Source organism: Entamoeba invadens (genome assembly GCF_000330505.1).
Source record: "Entamoeba invadens IP1 unplaced genomic scaffold scaff_1105074725643, whole genome shotgun sequence".
Taxonomy (NCBI): Eukaryota; Evosea; order Mastigamoebida; family Endamoebidae; genus Entamoeba; species Entamoeba invadens.
The window spans coordinates 890,230-909,894 of record NW_004191777.1 but is presented as its reverse complement, the minus strand read 5'-3'; the positions used below and the strand labels follow the sequence as shown (position 1 = coordinate 909,894).

Below are 19,665 nucleotides of genomic sequence, written 5' to 3'. Positions count from 1 at the left end.
GAAGGATTTTGTATGTTCAGACTCGCTTTCTCAAGAAGTTCATTTCTTTCCGATGTGGACAATTCATTGATATTTGCAGCACTCGGGTGGTAGCTTTTTCGGACTTTTGTTTGAAGCAAACTGCCGTTCTTACCAAGACTACTGATGATTTTCCCTTCAATCAGTTTCTTCTTGTTTTTCTGAGTAACGGGTACCGTAAACACTGATACACTTACCTTCCCCTTCTTCACTTTATTTGCACCAATTCGAATTCGAGCTCGCATACCATACTTTCCACGCGGAATATACTCCACAATACTTCCGGGCCATCTTCGGCATTTCCTTTCAACAGTTTTAACACACTCCCCTTGGTACGTCATAGTGATTTGGGTATGGACTGTTGTGTCCTTATTACACGTCGACACTCGAATCATTTTATTCTCGGGGATGTCGACGTTGATATAAAACCCTGTTTTTGGCGCAGTGGAGTTGCACTTGTCTTTTCCTTCTCGAAATTTTGTGACGTCCATAATTTGTGAAATGAAAGGAAAGACTTGAGGGAAGACATCGAAGTAGACATTTGGGTTAAATTTTATAGAAGAATTGTTATGTTCTTTTTTGAGAGAAAGAACACTATCTTTGACTTTTGGAGTGGCATGAATAACATTTTCTATCACATAATTCCTCTCAATTGTTTTCTCAATTGTTTTGTCCTTCTTTTGATTCGTCTTGTTCTGTTGTCCCTTCTGAATGTCCCACATCGCTTTCTTCTCTTCAAGCTCCTTTATCATCACATGAGCATGTTGAAGTGCTTTGTCTGCTCTTTGAATTGTTTTTATAACGGCTTTGTCATTAGTTTGAGTGATTATCCCAACCACACACGTTATTACAACCATCGCCATTACTACTCCTCTCATATTATTGTCTTATCCTCTTGTATTTTTAAGTTCTTTCCTCTCACTTTCTATATTCTCTTCTCTAATTTCTCTATTCTACTATCTATTGATTTATAGTTCATTTATTAAATAACAACCATCAAAAACCAAAGTGTTAGAGGTAAAGTCCATCAGGTACTCCTTCTTTCTTCCTATACATCACCTTCTCCTTTGCCTTTTTGAAGTCCTCTTGAGTGACTTTCATTCTTCTTTCTCTCAGCGCTAAGAGCCCAGCCTCGGTGCAAATGGCTTTAATGTCCGCTCCAGACAAGTCATCCTTTGACATGACAAACTCCTCCATATCAACTCCTTCTTCTAGTGTCATTTTCGACGTGTGAATTTCAAAGATTTTTCTCTTCGTTTTGATGTCGGGAAGCGGAAATTCTATTTTTCTATCAATTCTGCCCGGTCTTACAAGTGCAGGGTCTAACGAGTCAATACGATTTGTTGCTATGATGACTTTCACTTCCCCACGCGTATCAAACCCATCGAGTTGATTCAACAACTCCAACATAGTCCTTTGAATTTCCTTCTCTCCACCCGACTGTGCATCATATCGTTTTGTACCAACAGCATCAATTTCATCAATGAATACAATCGACGGCGCACTGTCTTTAGCAGCTTGGAACAACTCTCTCACAAGTTTCGGACCGTCTCCTAAGTATTTCTGAATCAGCTCAGATCCGACAATTCGAAGGAACGTCGCACTTGTCTCGTTGGCAACAGCTTTGGCCAATAATGTTTTTCCTGTTCCTGGTGGACCATACAAAATGACGCCCTTTGGTGGTTTAATACCAATCTCCTCATACAGCTCTGGGTGACTCAATGGCAATTCCACAGCTTCTTTAATCTCTTGAATTTGTTGCTCAAGCCCACCAACGTCTGCGTAACTCTCCAACGGCGCTTTATCGACTTTCATGACAGAGACGTGTGGGTCTTCATCGTTCTGGAGAATACCGACAATCGATTTGTTGTGATTGTGTGTCAGCACTTGAACTCCCGGTTCCAACAGTTCTCTGTCTACAATCGAGAGAACAGGTACATAATACTGAATTGTGTTACCACTACTAATAATAGCGTGGTGGTCATCTATCATTTCGTGGAGTTTAGAAATTTCTAAAGGAGTTCCTCTTAACTCCTCCACTCGCTGTCTTGAATCCTTCTCGATCTCTTCTTTGGGTTTCACTTGTTCTTGGTTCTCAATGAAGTCTCTTTGAATCAACAAGATGTCCTTAAGTCTCTCCAATCGCAACTTTTTCAAGTTACATTGGGTTCGTGGATTGATTTGTGGCAACTTATTGTTGTTCCCGTAGTCTCGGGTACGTTTCTTCCCCAACGTCATACTCATGTCTAAAGCCTCCCTTTTTTTCAAGTTCGCGGCTATTGAAGTTTTAAGACTTTCTTTAATAACATTTTTAGAAAAATGTTTTACAGTTTCACTTTTTTAGCACAAAAAAGAAAGGTTTGTTTTTAGTATAAATAAACTATATATATAGTATGAAGACCAATTGAATTAATTGAAGGAAGACTGAATTAATAGACTCTTTCCTGTCACAATTTTGGTGTGTCAGTGAAGACCCAACCAATTGCAGTCGATTTCCCATATTCTTGACGAATCCGTCCCAATATCTGCAATATGAAACACTAAATCAGCGTCCTTTTTAGTGTGTTTGCCGCAAATGAGAATCTTTCAGCCGATTCATTTTTAGTCTTTTCGAAGGCAAAGTCCTTAAAAGTTGCTGGGAAGTAATACTCGTCCTCGACTTGATCGTTTTTAGTCGGGACCGAGTTGGCTACAAAATTGAGATGTTTGAAGACTCTGTTGTCTGCCTTCTCTTGCTCTACATAGGACATTCCTTCACAATTCTCTTCTTCTTCTTCATCAAAGAGAAAGACATCATTACGTCCACTCCATTGATGCGAAGAAGAACAGTGATGACATTGTCCGGGTATATTATTCTGTGGGAGTGGAGATGACGGACATGACGCGGAGTGGACTTCGCTCTTCACCGCGCATTGTTTCTTCAACATCAAAAATTGATTCTTGATTTCGCGTCGTTGTTCTTCAAACAAGTCTTCTTGTTGCATCACAAACTCTCTCACCTTCCTTTCCTTCTCCTCAAAGAGCTCTTCGATCGTCTCTTTTTCTTTTCTCAAAATTTCTTTGTCGACTGCATTCATTTTGTAGTCGGAGTTCTCCGTGTCACTGATCTCAATCCAAACGCCAAACGTCTCCGAGTAAATCATGTTCTTACGAAGACTATCGACATTTCTTAAAAGAGGATTGACCTTCACTGATGCTTCTTTGAACATTTTGAAATGAGTGTGTTGGCAAACCTCTGTTCCACAAAGAGTGCAACTCAACATAGAGACATTCTGTGTTAGAGAAGTGTCTTTCTGAAGTTCTGGGTACTTCACTGTTACAAGTGCTTGTTGTGAACAAATGGGCATTTTCCATTCACTTTGTTCCTGATATTTCAAATCAGACTCTTCACAGATTTTTTTCGTTATAACAGAGATGTTTCCGCAAACGCATGTGAAAACAGTTTTGGTTGATGTGATTGCGCTCATTACTTGACTTTGTGATTTTTTTTTCTTTTCTACATTTTATTTCTGAAGTTTTTCGAGAACGAATGACGAAGATTCGATTTTTGTAGAGTTCAAAAGTATGCACTTTTTGCACAGATCAGAATGTTACTATATTTAATGGTTTATAACAATATAAAGTATGGTTTTTTGGGCCATTTTGTAAAATCTTTGTTGATTTGTAAGTTAAAAAGTAAAATAATTTATAATATTATATTATATTTTTATAGTTTGATAAAACAGAGGGAATGTTAAGTTTTTTTTGAACCAACTAAAAGTTTATAGTGTTTACCAGAACGAGGACATATTAAACATTAATAGTTACTTTTAATTATTTCGAATGATATATCATTTATAATTCAATTACAAGGAATATAATGCCTTCAATTTCCAAAAAGGAAAAATTCCATTATTAGAATACCGTTGCTTTGAGTCACCAGCTTTGCCGAATTCCTAACAATATACGTAAAATTATAGTAAAATTTATTAATAATACCTAATATTTGAAAATGAGATGCAAATTTTGTTTGTTAGATTTGGTTCTCATTATTTTTAATTAAAAAATATTTCTAAAAAATTATTCAATTCAATATCACAAGCCCTTAATTTTAGACTAAAAATGGCTGTTATAAACATAAAAACCGAAATAAGAAATATTACACACAAAAAAAGTAATTTTCTTTTAATGAATGTATTATTAACTTATTATTAACAATTATTTTTTATTTTTCAATAGAAAAAGAGAGAAAGATGGAATTTGCAAACCATTTTTCTCTTGTAGTTATAAATAATATTTTAATAATAAAAATATTATATTGAAATAATACAATTCATTCAAATAAAAAAGTTCCAATTATTTTTTCAAGTTTATAAAAAATAATTCCATATGTTTTTTGTTTTTTTTCAATGGCATTTGCAAGTGTCTTTCACAGAAATATCAATAAGTTGAATTTTCACAGTGTTTTGTTGTCATTTCTTCCATTATTTAACCATTATAAGATGGTAATAATTTTTTAACGTTTTTTTTAATGTTAAATAAATTTTAATTTAATTTCATAAGAAAATAAGATAAAATCGAGTGATTTCGCTGATACAACTTGAGACATTTCCACTCGCTTCAAATCGATTTCAAACCTCAAACTACTTTGACGCTTAAAGTTAAAACAATCGAATACCAAAAAGTCAATAAACTTATTCAAAACTCTCCGTTTTATCTTCGTCAGAACCCACATAGTACCCCTCATCTTCTTCACTGCTATAATCACTTTCTGTGTTATAACCATCATTCATTTCTTCATCTTCTTGAGGCACATTATCCTCATTCGGGTGTTGGTCGTTGTTGTTATCATCTTCATCATTATCAGAACTTGACCCATTGTCTCCACCTTCGTCTTCATTATATTCCTCCTCATCATATTCACCCTTTACACCTTTAATCGTTTCGACTGGAACCAATTTGTTGTCCAACAACAAAGTGCACCCAAAGAAGGAGTGATACCCAAACACTTGAATGTTCTCCACATTAATCTTTTTCAAATTGATACATCTATCAAACGCAAGTATTGGTATTTCAATAACATTTGGTGGTAAATTGACAATTTCAAGACTTGAACAATACGCAAAGCAGAAATTTCCAATCGCGCTAATGGTATCAGGTAAAACAATAGCCTTCAATTTATCAACCCCAAAGTAACACCCCTCGTCTAACTCAGAAATACCTTTATTCAAGTGTGCATACATGCCATACCTTTTCAAATCATCACTCGTTAATATGATCTTCTCAAACTTCCCAGCCTTCTCAAAGTACTTAGAAAACCAGAGGGATACACCAAATGGAAATACGGCAGTGTGGTGTCCACCAACTTGAAATCCACGGAGAGAACTACAATTCTCAAACACGTTAAAGCCAAACTCAACCTTTTCCGCTAAAAACTCGATATTTCTCAGTGACGTGCAATCAAAGAAAGCGCCATCTTCAACTACACTAATAGAAGATGGAAGAGTAATATCTTCTATCGCAAAACAGTTTTTGAACGCGAACACCCCAATTTTTGTCACTGAATTTGGTATTGAAATTTTCATCAGTGAGTTGCACTTGAAGAAGAGACATTGTGGGATGTCTGTAGTGCCCTCCGAGAGGGTGACTGATGTCAGTGAAAGACATCCCCACAATACACACTCTTCTATTTCTGATGGAAGTACAAATTCTTTCAATGCATTGCACTCTCTGAAACACTCGAGTTGATAAGATACTTTATTAATATCACAGTTGATTGTTTCAAGTGACACACAATTGTAAAATGCACGTGGACCAACAGTTTTGACTGATTTGGGGAGACTTATTTCTTTAAGAGAAATGCACTCAGAGAACGCGTTCTGTTGAATAGTCTCGACCGTCTCTGCAAACACTACAGTAGTAAGTAAATAGCATTTCTCAAAGCAAAACTTGGGTATTACCATTTTGACTGCTGTCACATCTGCACGTTCTATTTGCATCATGTAAAACGCGCTATTGCCTATTGAAGTCGTTTTCCTTGGCACGCAAACGTTCTTCGCGTTCTTCAAAAAGAGTTTACTGAAGCGAGTAACCTTTTCAGGTAGTTCATCCAATACAAATTGTTGTAAACTGGGAGTGTAGTGGTGATCAATAAAATCGACATCTTTTGGAACGGTGTATCCAAATTGGAAGATATCATCATAGCCATAAATCGCCTTAATACCATTGTTCCCACACGCATTAAGTTTTCTATAGTCTCCGTAATAGAAAAACAATTCACAGTTATTTGGGTTCGTAATTTTGGTCAACCCTTTACTCAAGAAAGAGTCACAGAAAGCGTTTTTATCGATGTTGGTCAGTGTACTTGGGAGTTCAATTTCTTTAATAATGGAGTTAAAATCAGTTGTACATTCCTCCAGTTTGGTTATCGTCGTTGGAAAGACTATTTTGGTTTCGTTGACGAACTCGGGGAAATCTAATAAACTCTTGACCACACTTTCTTCACTCAGTTTCTTCGGGACGTCCACATACTTATGCACATCGACTTCGCCAGTTCCCTCGAAACACAGTTTTGTCAAATCAAAACACTCGTTCACAAATGCGTTGTCTATATAAGTAACACTGCTCGGTATATACAAACTTTGCAACTCGTAAAATTCCTTGAACGCATCCTTTTCAATCCTTTGTATGTGCGAAGGAACTGTATAACATTTGCAAGGAATACTTCGAAACATCTCTGCAGTCAGTTTAGTAATCTTTGTAGGCAATACAAAGAAGTTAAGTGAGTCGATTTGAAGGTGATTAGTGATCAAGTGTTTAGGCAATATAGTGACATCGTTATATATAAAACTGGGGTTATCAATTTGGTTCAGAAACACGATTTTTGATGATATACAAAGGGGGTAAGACGGGTCCATTTTATCCATCCCAGTGACTTGACCAATACTCTCACAATTTTTCATTGATATTTGGCGCATTTCACCTGTTAATTCATCATACTTCGAGTTGGTATTCATTTGTAGAAATTCAATAGTTTCAATATGCAGCTTATTCAATATTGTCACTTCTTCGTTCATCACAGGGTATTTGAACTTGCCGTTGTGAAGTGGGACAATCAGTTTAGTCAGTTTGTTACATCCAGCAAACACGCCACTCCCTGTAAATTTCACATTGTCATGAAACACCAGCTCTTTCATCTTCTTACAGTCGAAAAAGACAAGGGGCCCGACATATTCGAGACTTGTTGGAATGTCGATCTTTTCAAGTAACCGACACCCAGCAAACGCACGAGCACCAAACACTTTGATTTTGTTTGAAAGTATTAACTGAGTGAGAGCACGACATTGATCAAATGCAGAATCCATCACAGTAACAACCGAATTGTCCATAACAACTTCTTTCAGATAAATACACGACGCAAAGAAGTTTTTGGGAATAACACTTTGGGATATAAAGTTGACACTGGACAAACGCCCGCTTTGATAGACAGAATTGCCAAAACAAACCCCCTCGACAGGATAAGTAATCTCGGGAATGACTGTATCACCAAATGCCTTGTTCCCAACTCGAATTGGGTTTGTTTCAAAAATCACTTTGGAGAGTTTAACGCAGTTGTTGAAACATCTTGGTGGGACGTAGTTGATAGTGATAGGCAGAGTGATTTCTTTGATACGCTCGTTGCACTCAAATAACGAAGCCGAGATGTGTGTCACTGACGATGGAATCACAAAGGAAGTCATTGCCAAGTTATTCAAACAATTTCCCGCTAAGCAATGGACGGAAGGGGGGACTACAAAGGTCTTCCGATTTTTGTTGTCGATAATATGATCATTTAAAATGGATACAACATTGGGAAGGGTAGAAGATCCGTATTTCTTCATGTCATGTTGTGAATATCGGATGTGTGGAAATTCGTCCTTGTCTGTTTGGTGTGAAAGAGAGAATGCGTATGATACAGATTTCATATGAATATATTTGTCGACATTGGGGAGTTTTGGGTCTAATGATGAATACAAAAATTGGGTCTGAAGGCACTGGAACAAGTTTTTGTTGTTGACGGTGATTTGAATGGGGTTTGATCGAAATCTGTCTAAGACAAAACGATACTTGGAACACACCTGCACGACATTTCTGAAGTCGCTGTCGTATTGGAAATATTGCGATATAATTTGCATTGAGTACACATCAATTCGTTTCATTACAATTCTAATTATTAGTTTTAGAACTTGTATTAATTAAAAGCTCAAAATTTTAATAATTTATTGACAAATCCTATTATAATAATAAATTTAATTAATAATTTCGTTTTGACCATGAATGGAAATTTATAATTAATTATAATTAACAATTCATATTTTGAACATTAATTATTGAGGTTTTTAAGTTTTATTAAAAATCAAAAATATTAACCTTTTTTTTATTAATTAATTAACCATTTGAATAATATTTAACATATTAAATATTTATTATATTTTGATAAGTCAAAAAAATTAATAATATTATTATAAACAATAAATAATATTTATCATCATATTATTAGTTTAGATAACATTGGAACATTTATGAGTTATAAATAAAAACGTCCGTCCAAATAAGTAAAAGTGTTGACTATTAGTCATTGTCTGTTAAATTATAACACACCCGATATTTAGCACAAATAAAACGTGTTATAATAAAAAAATAAAGACATAGACAGTAAATAAAGGTTTGTGTTTATCTTTGTTACTTGTTTTGACAATAACAATACATGATTTTGGGAATCCATTTTCAAAGTTCCAAATAATACCATGTAAATTATTTTAATGTTTCCCATTACTTTGTATCATTTTTATTGTCCAAATACAGACAGTTACCAAACAATCGATACGAAATGACCTGAAATGTTACAATATTGGAGTCTAAAATACCATTGATACAAACTATCGTTTTGTGAAAATAATGTTTTTCTATGTTTAGAAACACCGAATAAGAACTTGTTATCAATTTTTTATAAATCGACGAATAATAACAGCCATTTCCCATGTTTTGCTTTATCCACTCGCGCAAATATCTTGGAAAAATCAAACAATTATTGGAAATGAATCTGGCCAAAAATAGGTTTTGAGTCCTTCTACAAATCACAAGGTATAGTTTTTTATTATTAATGAACTAGAATATGGTGTATTTGAACAGGGTTTCCACAATTGAGAAAAAAAATGAATAGCATTTTGTCACTAAATCCAGCCATTTTTAGCAAAAATGTCTGGTATATGTCTGACAGACGATTTTTGTGTATAATAACGGGAAAAGTCCCAACAAAACAAAAAATAATAGCAAAAAAACAATTTCTGTGGTCTTTTCATTTGGATGATTTTCCTGTTTCTTGCTGTTTTTTTCTTTACAAAAAAAGAATAACAATTTCCTAATCACTTAATTTCCCGTTTTTTTAATATAAAAATGCATAATTTTTAAGACATTGGAAAAAAGCAAAAGGGTTGTGATGCTCACTTAAAATAATATTACTAGTTCGCACAAACTCCCGAATTGTGGTATCTGTTTGCTGTGTTTCTGAACGAAAAAGTTTTGTTGTGGTCTATATATACGCAAATATTTCTATTATTACATGTTTTATTTTTAACAGTGCAATTTCCCGAGTTCTTTTGAATGTGTGAAAGTTCGCGAGAACTGTCATTATTTTCGTAGTAATATCAGCACTATTATAAACAAAATAATAATGGTATTATTTGAGAGGAAATTGAAAAAAACAACAACCCCTTTGAGAAAAAAAATAATAATTTGAAAAGAAGGAAACCTTATTGGCAAATGCATTACCATTTTACATAACATAGCAACCCATCCACTTCAAACCGTATTTCTTTTTATATATTTGTTTTGGGAGATATTCCCATACTTTTCGACTACTTTGAATAAAAATAGTTTAAATTTATTGAAAGAGCATTTAACACCTTCTATACCAAAAAATGTAAGTTGAAAGGGGCTCTGAATACAACCACAGAATCATCAAGAACGCGTGCGGAATTTGCAAGATGAGTACAATGAAGTCGCCCATTTTAAAGCACATTCTGCCCCAAACCCGATAATCGTACATTTGGGAACAGTTTACGCCAGCAGTGATATATTAGTCTTTGTTTGTACAATCTTCCCAAAAAGACGACATCTCTTAATTGGGCGGGATTTGTCGAACCCCAACCAAATGTCTCCACAACGTGAAAAAGAATAATTCAATTTTACTAAAATAGCCCCCAAAAATTCTCGATTGAAAAGACTGGTTTTGAAAAAGCAATTCCGTCATTCCCGACTCCACACCGTGTTTTACTCTTTACTTTATTCACCATCAAAAACACACTCTTATTTTAACCAAAGTTTTTAGGGCCTTTCCAATTCCCCTATTTAAGGGTGAAGAACTGGCTTCTAATACAATGTCCGACTGTTCTGAACGCACCGTCACGTCGTCCCCAGTACCACCCAAAAAGTGTCATTGCTCTCTTTGTCAAAAAAAGGATGTTTTCCAGGCCGAAGACCCCAAAATGAAAACCACTAAATTGTGTATTATTATACTCAAGTCACTCAAAGAAATGCACCCAGACGTCGAGTTTTTCTCTTTGAAAAATGACATCAACGTCTTCATTAAAAACCACTGGGCTTTGCTAAGTAACTTACCCCTCTTTAAAACAAATCACTACAGGAAAGCGCTCTTGGACGCGTTTAATCACTGTCAGATGATCGAGTCTGGTAAGAACACAATACACAACAGAGGATTTTACAAGCTATCCGAAGGAAAACGAGAGAAAGTGACGAAGCCAAAATTAAGACAGAAAAAAGTCCAACCGGCCCATTTGCCGCAACAAAGCGCCGACGTCGGAGAAGACCTCATTCTCCACATCAGTCAACTCAAAACTCAAATTGAATATTCAAACCACCTCCTCACAAGAGTCAATACCCAATTTGTGGGCTCTTTTAGGAGTGGTGTTACAGTCTCAACAGCTATCCAAGTTAATAACTGGCACCTTATTACTCTTGGTAACATCCCAAGAGTTCAGTGTCAACAATAAATAGGCAAATTACACATTTCACTTGTTGTAATAATATTCATTTCTTCGTGTTTGTTCAGTTAAGAGTTTAGACTGTATTTTTGGAATGGATGTTTGAACTTCATCTTTTCTTATGTTTCTTTTTGAAGCAAAGCGTCAACAAATATTGGCACCTTATTTTAACGTTCAAAATAATACATTTTACAGGTTTTTACTGATCATTTGTCGAACCTTTTTAATATACAAATGTGGGACAAAAGTTTATCAATATTTTTTATAGACTCAATAATAATATTTTTGTTTGTCAAGTAATGGGATGTTTGGGAATATTTTAATAAATGCATTATCTGTTTACTTTATTTTATCATTTTCATAGAAAACCCCTTTCATTTTGTAAAAAATAATCTATTCTCTCTAATATTTTCATGTTATTTCCATATATTAAGTATATAATTCTGTAAAAAAACGGGGATTTACAATTATTGGCAATATTGTTTTTCAATGGATTTTTTTCAAACTAATGTGTGGTTTAATGTTTTGCACCTTTTTTCAACAATTTTGGCGTTAAAATTGGAGAAAAAAATTGTTTAACATAATTTTAATTTTAATACATTAAATATACTATTCGTTTTAAAACTAAAAATTTTAATTTATGATTATAAATTAAAAGTTGTAAAACACTATTTTACTTTTTTTTTTATAAAAAACAGATATATTGTTTTTCTCAAAATTTCAAAAAATTAGTTACAAATTCAATCACAAAACTAAAAAATACTATATTTAAATATATAGTTATTTTAATTATATATATTTTTTAGAATTATAAATAATATTTGAAATTTTATTTTAATTGAAATACTATAAAAATAATTTGTTATAATTTACTTTGTAAAAAATAAAGCAAAAAGATTATAATAAAAATATTATTGATAATTATATTTACAAGATGAGATACAATAAAAAAAAAAATACCAACAACCAATTTTTATACACAATTTGTTATAAAAGATATTGATTACACTGTTTTTCTCAAATAAACAAAGCGTTCGAAGAAACCTTCAATAACAACTTTTTACCTAAACTTGAAAATCACAATACCAATGGATTTACTTGTTTCCAAAGTCCTGAAAACTGTTCTTTCAAACTACGTGAAGTCATGTCCAAGTCTTGGGAGTGGAAATGATATCAAAGTTGGTGTTAATAGTGTTCTCCATCTTAAAGATGTTCAACTCAAAGAAGAAGTAATGAGACAAATGTTACTCCTCCCACAACAAATCAGTGTCTTAAATGCATCATGTGCAGAGATGGATGTCACTGTTCCACTTGCTCTAATGAAGAAGCCAATAATTATCCAGGCCAAAGGTATTAGACTTCAAGCAAAAGAAGACACCGAAGGCGAGTTTGGGAAAACGGTTTTGGTCATTAAAAACACATCAAAAAAGTCAAAACGACAAATCATCGACACAATATTACTCAACGTGACAGACTTCATTGTTGAGTTTGAAACTGGCGATACCAAGTTAATAGTTTCATTCGACACCTTATCTACTTACTTTGCAAATGACAGGTATGAGGTTTGTAACTCAGTTCAGTATAAAACAGAGATGTGACTATTAGAAAGTGAATGAAGTTCCTCAACCATATGTAGACGGTGATACAGTTAACTTTTATAGAGTCCTGGAGGTTAGTGGGTTGAATGTAAAGATGTCGCGAGATAATAAAGAGTTTAATTTACTGAGAAACGTCACTGTATCGGGTCAAATATCACAGAAAAGAGACGCGGAGACATACCAACTTATCGACACAAACGTTCGACTTAACATTAACAAACTTCGCCTTTTACTCTTAACGGAAGAATATATGTCCCTCTCGAAATTTCTCTTCCACATGATCACGTTGTACACATCTTCTCTTGTTTTGAGGAATGAAAGTACTAAGAAGAAGAATGAAATCACCAAAATGAATCGGAATGGTGTGCAACTGTTAATTGGAACAGTAGAAATCACTGTGAAAAACGACAACTCGACACAGGTCCTCAGATTTGTCACAGAGAAATTTAAAGGGAATGTTATCGTCGAAACAATTGCCGATATGAGCACCTTAACATTAGAGACTGGCGTGTCTATGGTAGAAATGATGTACGAGATGAATGGTGTTGGCAAGAGAGTGTTGAGTGGGTTTGGTGATCACGTTCTTGAGACCAAATTGATGGTTAACAGGACATCGGGAGTCCTCGACAAAATCAAATTGGATTGTACTTTTGATGGTGTTGAAGTGTCTTTGGAGAGTGATGTTGTCCTTCAACTTATTGCTTTCACCAAGTCGGCGATTTTAGACAAAGTGAATGTCGCGAGTGAGAAACCCGCCAAAGTCGAACGTATTGAAACTGTTGAAGAGAAAGACAAAGAGGGCAAGGGGAAATTGGGATTTATTGGAACGATCCAACAGTTCTTAGAAATTGGGAAGACGTGGCTTTCATTGATCTCCGAGAAGACTGGACACCACGATTTTGTGGAGTTGCTCGAGCAAGTTGAAATCAACTTGGAGATGAAGAAGAGTGTTTTGAGTATTCCTTTTGCAGAGGGTGGAGGGTGTAATATAATTGTTGATGCCATTCAACTGACCAACAAGCCATCCTTCTCGCAAATAGCGACCACAAAATACAGTACCGAAGTGTTACAACGTAGTTTGGAGGTCTACGAGAAGACCAAACAATTGAAGTTGTCGATAGGGTGTGGAGGAATGAAAGTGATTTATTTGACGCAAAAAGGTGATAAGACAGAAGCGCTCTTACCAATGAAAGGAATATTAAATGTCATGGTATATATGGATACAATGAATCGAGTTCGAATGATTGACATTGAATGGGTGATCAGTTCCATCTCAATGCACATCACATCGGACTTGGCAATTTCTTTGTCGAAATATTTCAATAGACTTGGAAAAGAAGTCACAAAAGGCATCTCGTCGCAAATGGCCGCGTTAAAAGAGAAAGTCAACGAGAAGATTTACCAAACGAGTTTCATCGAAGATTTCTTGAAAACCGTCAAAGAATTTGTTCTGCCACTTTTGGATGATAAAACGACACCACGGCTTTCGATGGGGATAATGATTCATAAAGGTGTATTCGAGTTCCCATTCGCGACAATGACCGGAACAACTCACGAAGATACTACAAGTGTCTTTGAAGTCGAAGACATGTGTATTGCGCTTGTCGGAGATGCTTCAAATCGTGGATTTTGTGTGTTCATTGACAACCCAAAATCAGACAAAGTAGAGAAATGCCTTTCACCATTTGAATTTGTCACGTCGAGAAAAGTGGATCAAATTGAACACGCTATATATATGAGAGGGTCGTATGACGTTGGGAGATTGTTTAGTGAGGAGAAACAACTCAAGATTGACGTCAAACTTCAAGGTATTGACGTTGGAATATCGTCAATCTTCGGAATTGGTGGAAAGAATTGGATTGAATCGTATATCCAACCAAAAGAAAAAAAGAAGGACGAGGATTTAAAAATCGGAACGAGAGAGGAAAAAACATTGAATGACAAAAATAATAAAATTGTTGTCATGCTCGTTAACTTTTTTAAAGATTTGTACCACGGATTTGAATTCTCGTTTACTATCTCGGACTGTAATTTTAAAAGCGAGGACAAAACGTCTTCCGTCATTATCGCGTCAAAAGGACGACAAAACGAAGGAAATGATGACTTGATTAAAAGACTTTCCGAAGATATCGCAAAACTGCAAATGGCGAATTTCGAGTTAGTTGAGGAAATGAACACACTCAAGAAGCAACTTGTGAAAAAGAAAAAGTGATTTTTAGTTATTATAATTATTAAATAACTGTTGACTTTTTATTCTGTTTAATACTGTTTTATTGTTGTATTATACAATTATAATTAAATAAATTATAAATTAATTAAAAAAAAGTACAAAATAAATTGTCCCATTCCAAAATATAAATTCATATTTTTATTTGAAATTGGACAATATATTTGGAACTGGTTTTTTTCAACAAATTAAAATAGAAAATAAAAACTATATTATATAATAATGTTTATTATATATTTTAATAATAATAGAACTAGTAATTAATTATTATTAATTATAATATTAGTTAATTATTTAATTAATTAAATTCTACAGAATAATTCAAACACTTGAAAAAAGTGAAAACTTGGGATTGAAAATAATAAATTTTTATGGTAAATTTATTATAAAATAAATGAATTAATTACGATTGACGTCGATTGTAGAAAGAAGACCGATAAGAGGAATGATAAAATAAAAAGAATAGAACTGGAGAAGACAATGACATCGCCCCGTGAGCAGCTGACCAAATTGCAAGGCGAAATTGCTAAATTACCGAAAGAGAACCAGCCGGCACTCAACACGATTTTTGAGATCCTTACCGCGCTTACCGCGCGAGTTGAGAAACTCGAATCTGGGAAGTCTCAGGAAGAAAAAGCCGCCGACAAGGAAGAAAAAGCTGAGAAGGCTTCAAGAGTCACCGTGAGTTCATCGACGTTCACCGCATTACCAACATCGTCTGACTTGCCAGAGATTACTGACATCACTGTGTTGCAGGGATGGACGGGGAAGATGTCTTATAGAATGTTGTATGACTCATCAAGAGACGGACTGATTCCGGCTGCTTTCAATACAACAACATCATCCGTCACTAATATGATGACTATCATCATCACCACAGACTCACACATCTTTGGAACGTTCAACTCATTTGCTGTCCCACCCCCACCAGTTAATTCAGACACAGCATATATCGAGAAAGACCCCAACTACTTTGTCTTCACTTTGAAAAACCCACACAACATCCAACCAACCAAATTTGGCAGGAAAAAAATATCGACTACGCTCAGAATATCACCATCTGACGGGGACGCCGTCATGGGCGCGTCGGACTGCTTCAGCATATTCACCACCAATTCGTACTTCATCCCAACGTTTGGGTCGTATTACTTGGACAGTACTGGAAAGGGAGCGGATCTTTTTGTTGGAAGCCATTACCCGACTCGTTTTGTTGTCAAGAGAATGTATGCCATTCAATGGGTGTAATTCAGTTGGTGTCGTTTATATTTAGTTTGAATTGTACTTTTCTTCATTTGAAGGAAACCAGTGTTTTTCCTTTAGAAACTGGAAAGACTGAAAAGTCAGTTTGATGAAACGACTTGATGGGTATAGCTTGATGATAGTCTCGAAGTATTTCTTGGAAGAGGACGACTTCCTTAAAGTCATTCAAGTCTGTAAAAAGTTTGAAGAGACGATCGACAAATTCCACTACAATCCAATACCAATTATCAAGAGAAACATCTTCAAAAATATGCAAACGCATTACAAATACTTTCCGTTTGAACCACAAGTGGACGACGACAAGATTTTGGTGAACTTCCGATACCCTCTTTCGTATCGAGAAGCGTCGGAACAGAAAAAGAAACTGAATAAAGTGAAACGAATTGTTTTGAAGAAGGACGATATTGGCTATATCAATACCATTGATCTGAAAGATGTCACTGAAATTGATACGGAGTGTCTCATCAAAACGTCTTCACTGGTCATTCCAAATAACATAACTTCTCTGTATGAGAAGGCATTTTTCTCTTGTTTGGGACTTAAAGAAGTCACTTTGTCGACGAATCTGTCGACACTCCCATTTTGTTGCTTTGCGAATTGTCAAGCGTTGTCGAGAATTGAAATTCCGGAAGGGATTACCGAATTTGGACCTGCGTGTTTCTTTGGGTGTTTACATATGAGTGACATACTGTTGCCGAAATCATTGTGTTTGTTTGGACATCAATGCTTTGTGTTTTGCGCACAGCTGTCTACTATTGAACTTCCAGACAACATCAGATCTATTCCATTTAAAGCGTTTTCTGGATGTGTCTCGTTAACGTCTGTTGTGATGAAAAGAGTCACTGAAATTGATACGTGTGGGTTTGAGAGTTGTGTTTCGCTGAGAGCAATTAACACGTTGTCGACACTGAAATACATTGGACAGAATGCATTTGAACAATGTAGTGCACTGAAGGAAATAGTACTGTCGGATGATATCATTAATATCTCACTTGGGGCGTTTCGAGGAGTTTCTAACTTGACGAAATTGCACTTGCCGCTTGACCAACACGGGGACTATCCTTTTGAAATTGATTATAAAACAAGAAAAGTCCTTAAAGGGTTTGACATCTCCTTCATCAATTTGAACGTCGACGGATTTTCACAAAACGAGACAAGAACGATGTTTATCGACTCTCCATCGATTATGGGTAAAAACTGTTTTCTGAACAACGTCATGTTAAACAGTTTTAATATCCCAACGTCTATCATTCACATTGGAGAAGACGCATTTAAGGGATGCACTCAATTAACGTCAATTTACATACCTTCTTCAGTCACTGTTGTCTCTTCTGGGACTTTCAAAGGATGTACTAAACTTCCTGTTGTAGTCTTCCCATCTATTTCTGTGGGCGTCATGCAAGAAGACGTCTTTGCAGACTGCACTTCACTGAGTAAAGTGGTGTTACCAACAACACTTTCAGTTATTAGAAGCCATTCATTTAAAAACTGTGTTGCACTCCGTGTTCTTCAAATACCAAATTCACTGGTGAAAATTGAGGATGGCGTGTTCGAAGGATGTATCAGTCTGACTGAGATGGTGTTTCCAGAGAAGATGGAGGACTTTGGGAGTGGCAACTTTGTCGGGTGCACACGAATAGAACGACTCCAAGTGCCACTTGATACAAATGGGATCTTCCCGTATTCAGTCACTGAAAAGGAACTTGAAATATTTGAAAAGAATTCCATCAAAGTGAAACGAGTCATCTTAAGCGCAGATAACATCTTAGAATTGAGGCAAAAAGTGCGTGCGTTATATACAAATGGCATTGAAATTAAATTAGTGAAAGGTCTGTTACAGCCGAATGGAGTATTTGATGTTCCCGTTGGTGTTGTTGAGATTGGAGTAGACTGTTTTGAGCAAAGTCTGTGTGAGAACATTGTTATACCAAATACAGTCACTTCAATAGGGGACTTCTGCTTTTCTAAGTGCTCAAAACTGAAAGAAGTCACTCTGCCGGAACACTGCGAAGTTGGGAATTATTGTTTTAATAAATGTAATGCTATCACTGCGATTCACAATGTTACAAAATACGATGGACGGGTTTCCTATTACGAAAGTTACTTTGTACGGCGATGTGGAATCAAATGCAGTAACATCAGTGTAACGGCAAAGGAGAAAGCTCGAGGAGTACGTCCGAATGAGCTCTGTAAAACGATTGAATGTTACATCCCACCACACCTTGTGATTCCAAAGAGTGTTGTCTGTCTTGGAAATTCAGTGTTTTCTTCACGTAATGATCTGACCCATTTCACACTCCCGTCACAAATCACTGAAATTGGAAAAGAAGTGTTCTGTATGTGTTACAACTTGAAATCAGTCGATTTGTCGTTCCTCGACACCATTCCCAAATTCTGCTTCTTCAATTGTTGCTCGTTGACATCGTTAAAACTGTCCTCATCATTACGTTTGATTAAAGACGGCGCGTTTTATCAATGTGGTGGATTGGAACACATAGTTGTACCATCCACTGTCACAAAAGTGGGTGGGATGTCCTTTTATCAATGTTTTTCGTTAAAGACTGTGTTATTTGAGAAGGGGTGTACTCTGGATCGTATTGAATCGTGTACCTTCTATCGATGTCACAACCTTCGAAGTATCACTCTCCCGCAATGTCGTGAACTTGAGAACTTGTCTTTGTTCAAAACACTTTCTTTACAACAGATTGAAGTACCATCGAGTGTCACACGCATTGGGATTGATTGTTTCAAACGATGTTACTCATTAACGGAGGTGAGACTGAACGAAGGCCTTCAAGTGATTGATAAAGAGTGTTTTATGAATTGCTTTGGGTTGGTCCACATTGTCATACCTCAAAGTGTTGAACGGATCAACGGCGGTGTTTTTCAGTATTGTAAGAAGCTAGCGGAAGTCACATTACCAAGTCGCATCTCACAACTTGAAATAGGATGTTTCAAAGGATGTTACAGTCTGTCGAAAATAGTGATCAACGGCCCTATCAAAGTGTATCCTTTTGACATCGATTATGAAGAAGCTGAACATCTCAAGAAGAATGGGATTCTCTCAAATAAGATCACATACACGGAAGCAGATAAAGCCATTTTTGGCTTATCGATACCTAACGGGGTTGTCGCGTTGGGTGCAAACTGTTATCGCGACACAGCCAATCTGGTTGAGATTATAATACCGTCGCAAATCACACGAATCGACTCTTTTTGCTTTAAAAATTGCAAATCATTAGTCCGGGTTGGGTTTAAAGGGAATGGGACCATTATCGGAGACAACTGCTTCGACGGGTGTGTGAGGCTGACTTCCGTCATTGGCATTCAAAATCAACAAGTGGGGAATGACATTTTCGTTGGATGTCCAAACATCATTGCCAATCACTAATAGAGTATAGTTTATTTATAATTTTGTTACAATCAATGAATAGTTTTTTCATGCCTTTTCTTTCAGTTAAATAAATCATTTATTTGTAAATGATTAAATGATTGAATGATGTTCTGTGATTGAGCAAAAAAAAGACGGAGGAAAACGGGA

The 19,665-nt window shown here is 35.6% G+C and overlaps 7 protein-coding genes across 7 annotated transcripts; 4 read left to right on the top strand and 3 right to left on the bottom strand.

Moving 5' to 3' along the window:
• Positions 1-1,029: 1,029 nt before the first annotated feature.
• On the bottom strand, positions 1,030-2,262 carry EIN_086900 (26S protease regulatory subunit, putative; the record flags this gene model as incomplete). The annotated part of the gene is made up of 1 exon (XM_004184706.1): positions 1,030-2,262. The coding sequence occupies one exon, from the start codon at positions 2,260-2,262 to the stop codon at positions 1,030-1,032; it is 1,233 nt and encodes a 410-aa protein (XP_004184754.1).
• A 296-nt stretch (positions 2,263-2,558) lies between these two features.
• On the bottom strand, positions 2,559-3,485 carry EIN_086890 (hypothetical protein; the record flags this gene model as incomplete). The annotated part of the gene is made up of 1 exon (XM_004184705.1): positions 2,559-3,485. One exon carries the CDS (start codon positions 3,483-3,485, stop codon positions 2,559-2,561), a length of 927 nt encoding a protein of 308 aa, XP_004184753.1.
• A 1,206-nt stretch (positions 3,486-4,691) lies between these two features.
• On the bottom strand, positions 4,692-8,195 carry EIN_086880 (hypothetical protein; the record flags this gene model as incomplete). The annotated part of the gene is made up of 1 exon (XM_004184704.1): positions 4,692-8,195. The coding sequence occupies one exon, from the start codon at positions 8,193-8,195 to the stop codon at positions 4,692-4,694; it is 3,504 nt and encodes a 1,167-aa protein (XP_004184752.1).
• Positions 8,196-10,415: 2,220 nt separating this feature from the next.
• On the top strand, positions 10,416-11,048 carry EIN_086870 (hypothetical protein; the record flags this gene model as incomplete). The annotated part of the gene is made up of 1 exon (XM_004184703.1): positions 10,416-11,048. The coding sequence occupies one exon, from the start codon at positions 10,416-10,418 to the stop codon at positions 11,046-11,048; it is 633 nt and encodes a 210-aa protein (XP_004184751.1).
• A 1,079-nt stretch (positions 11,049-12,127) lies between these two features.
• EIN_086860 (hypothetical protein) lies at positions 12,128-14,849 on the top strand (the record flags this gene model as incomplete). The annotated part of the gene is made up of 2 exons (XM_004184702.1): positions 12,128-12,601; positions 12,645-14,849. The coding sequence occupies 2 exons, from the start codon at positions 12,128-12,130 to the stop codon at positions 14,847-14,849; spliced, it is 2,679 nt and encodes an 892-aa protein (XP_004184750.1).
• Positions 14,850-15,344: 495 nt separating this feature from the next.
• On the top strand, positions 15,345-16,109 carry EIN_086850 (hypothetical protein; the record flags this gene model as incomplete). The annotated part of the gene is made up of 1 exon (XM_004184701.1): positions 15,345-16,109. The coding sequence occupies one exon, from the start codon at positions 15,345-15,347 to the stop codon at positions 16,107-16,109; it is 765 nt and encodes a 254-aa protein (XP_004184749.1).
• A 103-nt stretch (positions 16,110-16,212) lies between these two features.
• EIN_086840 (hypothetical protein) lies at positions 16,213-19,515 on the top strand (the record flags this gene model as incomplete). The annotated part of the gene is made up of 1 exon (XM_004184700.1): positions 16,213-19,515. The coding sequence occupies one exon, from the start codon at positions 16,213-16,215 to the stop codon at positions 19,513-19,515; it is 3,303 nt and encodes a 1,100-aa protein (XP_004184748.1).
• Between the last annotated feature and the right edge of the window lie 150 nt (positions 19,516-19,665).